General features: G+C 50.9%; 1 protein-coding gene across 1 annotated transcript in view; it reads left to right on the top strand.

Moving 5' to 3' along the window:
- Positions 1–4: 4 nt before the first annotated feature.
- Positions 5–11,487, top strand: part of SNX1 (sorting nexin 1) — a gene marked incomplete at its 5' end in the record, with an annotated part of 17,132 nt that continues 5,649 nt past the window's right edge. The window contains 8 exons of the mRNA XM_009709613.1: positions 5–37; positions 4,580–4,682; positions 5,593–5,729; positions 7,041–7,107; positions 8,287–8,330; positions 9,310–9,451; positions 9,978–10,056; positions 10,803–10,878. Coding sequence (XP_009707915.1) covers positions 5–37; positions 4,580–4,682; positions 5,593–5,729; positions 7,041–7,107; positions 8,287–8,330; positions 9,310–9,451; positions 9,978–10,056; positions 10,803–10,878 — 681 coding nt within the window. The remainder of the gene's footprint in view (positions 38–4,579; positions 4,683–5,592; positions 5,730–7,040; positions 7,108–8,286; positions 8,331–9,309; positions 9,452–9,977; positions 10,057–10,802; positions 10,879–11,487) is intronic.

Here is an 11,487-nt window from a genome sequence, read left to right on the forward strand (position 1 = left end):
CAGCGACACGGAGGGCGAGGACATCTTCACCGGCACCGTGAGTGCAGACCATGGGCGGGGAGGAGGGGGGAGCGCCCCCAGGGTAGGCCCAGCCCGGGGCGGCTGTGAGGGAGGAGCTGCGGGGCCGGGCCTGGCGGTGCCTGCAGGTGAGCCCTTCTCTGAAGGGCAGCCCGGTGCCCACAGATATCGGCATGGCGCCCTCCGAGTTTGGGTACAAAAGGAGGAAGCCTTGAAGACTCCAAAAATGAAAAGGGTGTGTCTGTGATGCCTCTGGGCTCTTGTTCCTGCAGGGAGCTCAGCATCTCCTCCCCGAGACCACCTCAAGCGCCTTGGGTGGCTATGAAGGGCCAGGTGGGTGCCCAGAGGTCAGGGAGTGGGCCCTGGGGTTGCAGGCAACTCCCTCGGCTGTGGGACTGTGAAACAGCTGGTGCCAGGCTGCTCTCTGTTTCACCAGGGTTATAACCTGTTAATTCTTGGAGAACCCAAGCGTCTTGAAGGAGGCCATCAGTGTGAAGATGTCCCTGTGTGGCTCGGGCACAGTGCTGGGGGCAGCTGCTTGCTTCCTGATACCCACCCCTAGATCAGGGTCAGAGTAACTTGTGAGTGGGCCACCTCGCTGTTTTGAAACCTGGTGGCAGCCACAGCTCAGCATCTTGGCTGTGCAGCTTATGAGACTTCATGGGGGAAAAGCCCCATCTTCCTTCCCCAGTATCAGCTCTTTGTCTCTTCAACATCCAGAGGGTGCTGGTGTGGCTGATATGACATTTGTTGCCTTCAATTTGGCACTGGGGGATGAACCCCTCTGTGCAGCGAGGGTGGGATGATGAGAGGCATCTGATGTCCCCTGCTTACGGTGAGGAGGCTCACCAATGCCTTGGTGACCGCCCTTGCCTTGTACTGGCACAATTGGCTGCAGGAGGGTCTAGGAAGGCTTGGTGGTGCTTATTCAGCAAACCAGATCACTGTGTTGCTGCACAAATTCTCCATTGAAGGTGGAGGTGTGAATGGTGAAGGGTTTCAGCACCTTTTCTTGTTTCTATTAGTCTCCTGTGCATGAATCCCTTATTGAAAGCTGTTTGGTGTTAACTCATGCAGCGTTGGCCAGCTGCACTGGTGTTTGCTCCAGACAGTGAGTAGCATTTGGAGGGGGTTTAAAACACTGGCTGATGCTTTCCTAAACTGAATTCCTCCCCAGCCAGCTGCTGGCCTCAAGTTCTTGGATTCGGTGTCTGCACCGAGCAGGGATCTCTGCTAGAGGGGCTGCAGAAGCTGGCTTTTCCAGCAGGCTGGCTGCTTGGATGCTGCATGTACTAGGGTTGATTTCCTAAGCTCTGTGATCTGAGGCTGGTCACATTGTCCCCTGCGAGGGCTGACACCATGGCCTCTGCCTGCCTCACTCAGGCTTTTTCCAGCCTGCCTGCTCCTGCCGGCAGGGTGGGAGGAGTTGGTGTCTCTGGCAGGAAGCTCTCCAGAAACCTTCAGCTGTCTGCAGTTTTCCAGCCCCGATGTTTTCCCTGGGCTGGGCTCAGGGAGGCCTTGAGCAGTCAACCGTGGCCATGAACGTGTGAACCTGCCTGCTTCTGTGAAAGGAGCTGGCCTGGCCAAGCTTCTTCTGCCACCGGCCCGAAGCTGGAGCTGTCTCTGCCCCCCTTCTGGTGGAGTTCCTGGTCTGGTGCTGCCCTGGTGTCCCTGAGCTGCGCTAGCTCAGCAGCAGGCTCTCATCGGCTGGTGGCTCAGCAGCAGGGAACAAGGCAGATTTGGGGGGATGTGGGTAGACTCTGCACTGTGTGAGCTTTTGAGGATGAAACTCTCACATTGGTTGGGGCAAAACATTTCAAAATACGTTTTGAAAATAACATGGGAAAGTACAACCTGGGCCTTGCAAGAGGAAGATGCTGACTCGAGGGCATGGTGGTGGTCTTGAACTTCTTGGGACCTTTCTTTGTTGAAGAACTGGAAGGTGTAGTAGGTGGCTCACTGCTTTGTGGTAGAGGCAGCCTACCAAAATGGATGAGTGACAACTGCTGTGGGCTTTCATGCAAATAAAGCCTCCCTTTGCTGAAACTGGAGTCCGTTAAGCTAAAGCAGCTTATCAGGTGCTTAGTGTTGTTGTTGAAGCAACTGTCATAACTAATACTTGGCTCTTCTGTGTGACCCGGTGACTTTGCTTGTCTATCTGCCCTTGAGTGTTAGCAAAACACTTTCTGTGAAGCAGGGGAGTCAGGCTGTGAGACAAATCCACCCGGCTGTTGGTGTTCAGGTGGCTTGACAGTGCTTAGCTGTTATACAGTAGCCAGCAAAGAAGTGTTTGGGTCAGACACAAATATAACTGGAGCTGGACCTCATCTGTCTGTTGATGAAGGCTGGATCCCTGCATGACCACAGTCCTCTCTGGGGATGCCCTCAAGGGCCAGCTCTTCTGAAACGAGGTCTCCTTCCCTGTAGTAGACTTCAGGCTTTCGCTGGGGGACCTAGGGAGCTTCTGTCTGCACACATGATGGTCAGGGTGCGCTGCATCAGGCCTCTGAGATGTGGGTGTTGTGTCATGGACTGATCTAAAAGAGGCCAGGGCTCTTCTGTAGCACCAGATGGAGAAGTAGGAATAGGGTGCGGTACTTTCATAGTCTTAGAAACTAAATTTAAGGCAAACTGAGAACCAGTCATGGTAGACAAGCAGACAGCCCTTTTCTGCATTTGAGAGCTGGGAGACTCATTAGGGAAACTTCAGAGCCCACCTTACCTTGTCCATGTAGAGTGGAGTTTCTTTACCAGCTTGAAGAGCTCCTACAGAAGCAGAGGATCTGAATGAGACCTGCTACAAATGTTGCTAACGTAGGTCACTGGTGGTAGTAGCCCTCTTGTTGGCTTGGCTGTTGGCTGGAAGAGGTCCCTGTGGGGGTAGTCCTCTTGTTGGCTTGGGCATCAGTCTGAAGGACCCTGGAGTGAGTCTAGGTGTGATGTTTGGCATGGGTGTCTGCTCTCCACTCTCCATCACTAGCAAATGTAGCTCATGCCTATAACTGTTGTGAGCCAAGCTGGGAGCGGTCCCAGCTTTCTCCTCCAGGAAAACATCCTAAAATACAGGAGGACTCACCATCGAACAGCACTGGTGTTTTATGTGCCCAAAGACTTGAGCCCACCTCCAAGAGGAGCTGGGTTAGCACCGTTTTACTCCTTCGGGAGCAGTGGGAACTGTTGATGCTTCCTTGCTGAAGAAAGTGCAAAGGAGCCTGTCAGTTCGGAGTCGCTTGTAATAGTGCTCCATTTACTGTCTGTCAAAGACCTGTTCTGTTCTCTGCTAAGACGTTAAAGAATAGTGCTTACTGTCCGATTCTTGCTGGGATTAACTTGTACTTGCTTGTCTGCCTGCAAAATGAGGGATGATTTGTGATGCCAGTGTCTGTAGCACTTGCCTGCAGCAGGAAAGAAATAGCTCTGCCTTCTGGTGTGGTGGACTGGTTGGCATAGAAGCTCTTGGGTGGACTTTCCACCTTGTCCTCAAGCCTGCTCCCGGTAGCTGGGACGGTTCACCTCAGCAAAGCTGCATGCCCAAGGGACTGTTTGCGGTGGCAGGATCAGCTCAGGGCTGGCTTTTCCCAGCCAAGCCGTACGCAGGGAGCATGAGCTTTGGGTCGCAAAGTGTGGGGTACAAGACTTTGCCAGCATTGCTTTGCAAAACACAGAGACTCATGCCTGGCTTTAGTCCAGCTGCAACAGCCTTGTCTCTGCTGCAAGGGGTGTTGTAGAAGGGGACGGTGTGGCTACACGAAGCTGGCTACCAGCAGTGCCGGGGCAGCGAAGTCCATGAGCTCCTCTGGCAGCACTTGGAAGTGAGCTGCTGCATTAAAGCATGGCCTGGCTGCCTTCATGCAGGCCCTAACCAGCCCTCTGGGGAAGGGCAGCTTGGCTTGTGGTGGCAGTTGAACTGCTAGCACAAGTTAAACTGCTGACAAGGCTCCTGTGGTCCCTGGCGTCTTGCCTTCAGGCAAGTAAATCGCCATGGGTCTCTGCCGCCAGCGATGACAGCCTACCTTTCCCAAGGGATCTCCTGTCAGCAGCGTGCTCGGCTCACTGTGGTTCAGCGCAGGAGGCTCCCTAGTGCTGCCCACCTGCCTTGATGCGGTGTTAGTGCTGGTGTGCAAGTCACTACCTGGAAATGGTGTGGCTGAGTGTGTTATGGGTGTTGTGAACAGGAGCGCTGGTGTGTACTTGACTGCCTAATGCTTGTGACAGCTGTAGCAGGACTGGGGCTGTGATACTTGGCCTGTGGACTAGCACGTCCCAGTGACCTGCTAGCTGCTCGCGTTCCGCTAAAAATCAGGGTTGAAACTGGCTCTGAAGTTTCACGTGACACTTGGTGACCTTAACAGCTCAGATGCCTCAGTACGGCCTTGCTGGCAGAGATTGTAACGCTCAACGGTAGGTGGGAGGGAAGCAGTTTGTGATGTCCTCTGGCCACTCTGGTCACACAGTAGTGACCCTCTGCGGCAGCAGCTAGGCAGGTGAGCTCTTTGCTCCTCCAGCCTCTCTTCCTCACTGTAAATGACCTCTTGTTTATATGCTTTTAATTCAATTCAAGAGCAAGCCCACAGCACCGAAAAGGGAATCTCTTCTCCCTGTGAGCAGCGCCTCCAAAGAGAATGGGGTTCCTGTAGAGCAAGATGATCAGGACCTATTTGCAGGTGAGTGTTATCTGCTGGGTGTTTGCTGGGGCTTTCTAAGCCTGGCGTGATCTGCTTTTAAGCATGCAATGCAGGTCATGGATATTTCTGGACTATCGCAGGTCCTTATCTCAAAGGCATGTTCCAGTCTGCTGTGGAAGCGCTAAGCTCTGATGGTGTTTTGGGAAGCTTGGAGTAGCCTCCTCCAGGTCTCTGGCTTAATCATGTGACAGGAGTAACTATTTGGAAGCTGAAGAGGATTAAAATGGGGTTTGCTTTAGTTTTGTTGCCTTAAACTATACGGTGGTGAGTGTCTTTTCAGGGTTAAAAGACTTTTGTTCTCTACTTTCTCCTTCCTCCATGCAGGTGGAGGAAGCATCTTTAGTAGAGATGTGCCTGTTCCCGAGGAACAGGAAACATAACACCCCTCAGCAGGGGAAAACAAGGAGGATCAGACCTTCCCCAGCCCTGGCATGGTGGGATGCTTCTGGCAGAGGGATCTGAGAGTCAGTCCTGGAGACACCTGTTAACATATGGAATTTTTTACCTCCTCTGGGTGGAGAAGCATACTGGGAAGGAGCCTGCCTTCTAGGCTGGCCTATATGCCGTGTAAAAATCCATCTCAGCTTTAGCTGTTCTAGTGTGCAGCTCCTCTAGCACACAGCAAGGTGAAGCCTGGCTCCTTCTAGAATAAGAACTTCATTGGATTAACTTAATGTTCTCCAGCAGGATTGATCAAATGCTCTTATTGCAGTGAAGATGCATTAAGTCATGCTCTTCCCAATGCTTACAGGTTTCCTCCCTATGGATTTTTTTGCTAATGAAGACTGTTGTTACTCCCTAGATCCCATGAACCTCTCGGAGAATATTGAAATTACCTTTCCAGAAACCCAAAGTAGAGAGGCTGACCCTTGCAAACTTCTCTTGACAGATGCCACTGTAGAGTTGTCTCTAGACAGCACGCAAAACAACCAGAAGAAGGAACTGGCCAAGGCATCCAATCCTGCCCCCTCCTTAGAAGTAGCTGCAAGCTCTTCTTCTAGAAACCCTCCAAAGAGCTATGAGGAGGTGAGAATTGCTCTGAGCTTTCCGACTTGCCCTGCTGGTTTCAGACTGTAGTTGGCAGGAACCTGTCTGTTTGATTAGTTGTAAACATGCATCATAAATGATACAATTAATGCAATTGCCATATTGGATGCCCTGGCTTGTATCTCAGGCCATCAGTCTGGGACTGATATGGCTGAAGTAGGGTTCAGGTCAGCCTGATGGCATTCTTGCTCGTGTGGTGGTGCAGACTGCTTCCAAAGCTGAAATAGCAGCGGCTGATCTGGTTCTGAGGGTCTGAGCTCTGACTCGGAGCTCTAGCTTGCTGTATTGCCACAGATGGGTCAAGTGGTATAGCTGTTCTTGTGTGTCTTTTAAAAAGAAGCAGTCTCCTGGGTGACATGAGAGTGCAAAGCCCTTAAGTGGAACTTGTAGTCTGGCTGCCAAGCCCAGTTAATCAGGTTGTACTTGGCCTAAGTCTGGGTTTTCTCCTGTAGAGAGACTGAAAGTATTTTGGAGACAAAGAAAGTGCTCCTTTTCTGCCCCAAGCACCCCTGAACTCGTGAGGATGGACTCTGCAGTGCCATCAGGAGTAGTGTCTCACATTGGCTCGAGACTGACTTAAGTGAAGGAGCAATGCAGAACTAGGCCAGAATGCTGAGCTGATCACCAAACCGATAAGCTGTCACCTTCAGGTTCATAGACCAAAGACCATTTGAGGCCTGTCTCCGCTCTGCTCTGCCCAGTCTTTTAACACCGTTCCACTACCGAGGTACTGCAATGCTTGCTAAGCAAGCCTGAAGCCTCTGTGGACTGTCAGAGGCAGTACTGCTGGTATAGCCACCCACTGGCCTTTACCAAAGCAGGGTATGATGGAAAGACGCATTCAGACTGGGTCTGCCAGTTGCTGTCCTGGCTCTCCATCCCCGTGCGCCTACACAATACAGCTTATCTTCTGCATAGGTTCAGTATCTTGTGCTGTTTCAGATGAGAACTGAAATCATGATGTAAAAGAGCCCAAAGGGAACTCTCTTTCACAGAGATGGGGCTGGACTCTGCAGAGTTTCACCTTGGGGCCAAGCAGTTTGTACATCGATCTGTGCAGATAGCAGTGTTGTAAAGACAGATCCAGTTTGGGATCCTTGGAACATGTAGCCTGGACGCAAGTGAGAAGCTCGAGGGCTTTATAGAATGACCTTGGCTGGACTGAAGTGCCAGAGATACCTTGGCAGTGTGAGAAGCTCACCATAATGTATGGGACTTCATGGTTTGGGGTGGTTTGAAGCCTGGCTTTCTACTTTTAACTTCTTGTCCTCATGTGTTTCCTCCAAACAGCTGGAAGAAGAGGAACAGGAGGACAAATTTGAGCTGACTGTAGGAGTGAGTGACCCAGAGAAAATTGGTGAGTTAACATCCTGTCCTGCTGCAGAGTGAAGCACTGTTAGACAAGCTGGGCTTGACAATAGGACTGAATGCAGCTATCGCCTCCGCATGCCACAGCTCCGGCTTTCGAGCTGTCTCTGCAAGTGCAAACTTGGTCCCAGAGTAACTTCTCCAAGACTTCTTCCAATATCTAGAAGAAATGAAGCGACACAAAGCAAAATGACTAGGTTGCAAATGAGTGAGACAGGTTCTGGAAGGCCAGGGACCCCAAAGGCAGGGAGCCAGCAGCGGGTTTTTTGGGAGGGTGAAACGTGATGCTTGCAGTAGCAGAGCTTGTTGTTTGGAACTGTGGTGACCAATTTGACTTGACCTCCAGTCAGCACCGTTCTGTGTGCAGCTGCCTTAACCTGAAATTAAGTGTATTATTCCATGCTCTGGCACCTTCCCTAGCAGCTGTGCTTGCCAGAGAAGCAGCTCTAACTTCAAACTGAGAAGTAAGAGGGTTTCTGTCTGTTGAAAGAGGGGGGCAGCGGAACTTGGCCAGCTATGTGACAGTCCCTGGGGTGCAGAGAACCCAAGGTAACATCTGATCCCGGCCAGTGGAGCAACCTCACGAATGGCAGCTTGTTCAAGCTCCATGGCGTGTGATCTCTGCAGCTAGGAGGTGTACTGACTTGTAAATCAGAGCTATATTCGGGGTAGCATCAGACCTCTGAGGATGGCCTTCAGTTGAACTACCAGGTAAACAAGAAGATTTCTGTGTTAGCTGGGGAAAACTGCCTGTGATGTTTCAGAATCCAACCACATGCAGCCAGGGGCTGTCTGACTTGCATCGTCTGAATAGACTGCTTCATGTGCTGTACAGCCGCCGAATTGTTGTGTGCTGAGCAGATGTATGGAGTCAGCCCAAACGCTGTCGGTGTAACAAACGCCTGATTGTCAGTGTTGGCTGCCTTAGGAAGTAAAAGGAGGGCTAAGCAGTCAGGTTGGGGAAATGCCTACTGGGCAGGAGTCCAGGGTCCCGCAGTGAGATGCTGCCTGTGGTTCTGTGCGAAGATTCGGGGCTCCATCAGGCCAAAGATCAGAACACAGAGGCAGACAAGGATTAGGAGGTTGCAGGAGCCTTGTGCTTTGCGTTTGGGTGCTAGTGGAAACTGTCGATCTTGTGACACTAATGTCTTGTTTCTGTTTTCTGTAGGGGATGGCATGAACGCGTATGTAGCCTACAAGGTGTCAACACAGGTATGTCTAACTCATCGCCGCTGAGATGGGGTGCCATTAATTTTTCTGTGCTTGAAGGCAGCTGGACTGTCTGTTCTTAGCTAAGCCAGTGGTGACCTAAACAGACAGGAGGTCTGAATGCCTTGTTACATGGATTCAAGAGTTGTAGTCCACCGGTACAGATCAAAGGATGAGCCTAGCTGAGAAACAGATTTTGAATCTATTTGAAAGGAGACTGTCTCTTCTTTCAGCCAGTTACCTCTTTGCAGTCCTGGCAGATACTGATGCTCAGCATTGGAGTGAATTAGGGAGAGCCCCAGACACTGAGGCTGTTGTTAAAGGTTCTGTGCCAACGGTCGCATCAGATTAAGCTGACCTGAACTCAGCTCTCGCTGAAGCGCTGCTGCTGTAGCTAGGTTCATGTCAGGACCTGTTCTCCTGGGCTACTCACAAGAAATCAAGCCTTTGGCAGCTGCTGCCCTGCTTGGAGCTTTGGGGTGCTGCTCTGAGCTCTGCAAAAAGTTGTTCCTCGCTGTCTGTACAGCAGCTGTTGGACTACAGGGATCCTGTGGTCTGAAGCTGATGGTGTGTGAAGTGAACTAGAAGACTTGTTAGCCTCCGGTCCTGCTCTGCAAATGCAGTCAAAAGCCAGTGGTGGCCCCTGTAGTCGTGTGACCTGACAGCAGTCCCTGTTCCTGTGTGGAGCAGGGATGATGGGATTAGGCAATGGGCAGGGCTTACTAAGCAGCCTGCGGCCGCAGTAACAACTACTCTGTTATTTAGTGGCATTAATACTGCTGCTTGGTCCAAGGAGAACTGTTAGGAGGTAAGTTGCTGAAAACCTAGGCTGAAGATTGCTCTATTCATTCCTCGTATCTTGCAGAGCTCAGGCTGTCCTACTTCATTCCTAAAAGTGACAGCGGATAGAGCTAGCAAGGCTGTGCGTGCAGGGGCAAGCTTCCCTGGGTGAGTCTGATCTGAGTCTCATCTATTCCCCCAGACGAGCATGCCAATGTTCAGGAGCAAGCAGTTTTCAGTGAAAAGGAGGTTCAGTGACTTTCTGGGTCTCTATGAGAAGTTGTCGGAGAAGCATGCCCAAAATGGGTTCATCGTTCCTCCACCGCCCGAGAAGAGTCTCATAGGTGAGTGGTGGAGGTGTAGAGCACTAGAGCTGGTCCTTCTGATGGCGAGCTTTGTGCCCGATGGACAGGCCTGCCTGCAGTCTCAAAACTGAGAGGGAAGCTGCAGAGCAGCCATGGGAAGCAGGTGTGGGTTCTGTGGCACAGACAAAACTCTGGTTCCATACTTGGGGCTCTGGGCTTAAAGCCTTGTTTGAGTTCACAGATGCCTCCACATCTGCTTGATGCAGAGTAAAACCTTATCCTCTGCGCTGTCACTGAATTGCTGTTCACTTGATTCCAGACCTATAACACTTGCAGTCTTGCCTGGCATTGCTTTGTATCTTTTCTGGATGTCATCTTCTGCTAGATGTTAGGTATAAGCAGATTTTAAATTTCCAAGTAGCTCTTGCTGATGCAAAGTCTAATTCCTGTTGTAAAATGCCTCTCCTCTGCTGTCACCCTGAGAGTCTGTACTTTGTAACAAACCAGGCTACTTTGTCTGTTGAGTTTGAAGCAGCTCATTAATTGCATCTTCTTTCTGTGCTAGGAATGACCAAAGTGAAAGTTGGGAAAGAAGACTCCTCCTCTGCAGAGTTCCTAGAAAAAAGACGGGCTGCTCTAGAGAGGTACAGACTCTAACAGCTATCCCCTCGTGCCTGAACCAAGCAAGGGACCTCTGAAAGGTCAGACTGGGTGCGCTCTCCTCCCTACATGAGAAAAGCAGTCTGCCTCTAGGTTTGCAGGAAACCTGGAGACCTCTGAAGAGTTGCAACTGCAGAGAGTTGCTTTGACTCTGTAAAACAGTCTCCTGCTTCAAAAAGCTCTGCTGGTGTTTGGTCCAAATTTTGCCAAACTCCGCTGACAAGGCAGGGAGAAAACCAAGCTGTCTCAGGAGACCAAAAATATGGATGGTAAGTAATTATACAAACAGTGCAGATCAGGTGAGAAATAACTTGATCTCTGTCTAAGTTGCACCCTAACTACACAGCCACAGGTGGCCTTTGCTCTGCCACTTGTGTTGACTGTTGTAGTTAGCAGCAGGATGATGATCCCCTCCAGCTTCAGCCTCTGAAAGATCTGTTAAAGTGTCACTCTTAAAGATGTAAGGCTGGATCTTGATCGTTTGGCCTATCACGTAGCTTTCTTGCTATAGCAAGTATTAATCAAAGGTCTGGCCTTGCAGGCTAGGCTCACTAAAGTCCACAGGGAGGTGGAACGCTTGGTGGGTGAATGCGAACAGCTTGTTGGACCTGACTTCCAGCTACTGAACTGTCATTTCAGAGTAAATAACAAGTGTGTGGCAGCTCACTGTGATGGCTTGGAGCCAGGTTTGCTACAACCAAAGTAACTCTTGGTGTGTTTCTCTCGACAGGTACCTACGGAGGGTGGTCAGCCATCCGACAATGCTGCAAGACCCAGACGTCAGGGAGTTCTTGGAAAAGGAGGAGGTCAGTAGTGTGCGTAGCTGCAAGTACCTTGGAAGTGCAGAAGAAAATGGTATGCAAGCAGTCGATGAGGCATGATGCTTCAAAGCTCAGTGAGATGCAGCAGACCCCTGTAAGAACTCTTAACAAGTGATGATGAGAACAGATATGGTGGGTTGACCCTGGCTGGATGCCAGGTGCCCACCAGAGCTGCTCTGTCACTCCCCTCCTCAGCTGGACAGGGGAGAGAAAATACGAAAGGCTCGTGGCTCGAGATAAGGACAGGGAGAGATCACTCAGCAATTACCGTCACGGGCAAAACAGACTTGACTTGGGGAAAATTAATGTAATTTATTGCCAATCAAATCAGAGTAGGGTAATGGGAAAATAAAACCAAATCTTAAAACACCTTCCCCCACCCCTCCCTTCTTCCCGAGCTTAACTTTACTCCTGAATTCTCTACCTCCTCCCCCCTCCAGTGGTGCAGGGGGACAGGGGATGGGGGCTGCAGTCAGTTCTCACACATTGTTTCTGCTGGTCTTTCCTCCTCAGGGGCAGGACTCCTCACACTCTTGCCCTGCTCCATCATGGGGTCCCTCCCATGGCAGACAGTCCTCCCCCACTTCTTCACTG

The sequence above is a fragment of the Cariama cristata genome, unplaced genomic scaffold, assembly GCF_000690535.1.
Source record: "Cariama cristata isolate BGI_N322 unplaced genomic scaffold, ASM69053v1 scaffold33171, whole genome shotgun sequence".
Lineage (NCBI taxonomy): Eukaryota > Metazoa > Chordata > Aves > Cariamiformes > Cariamidae > Cariama > Cariama cristata.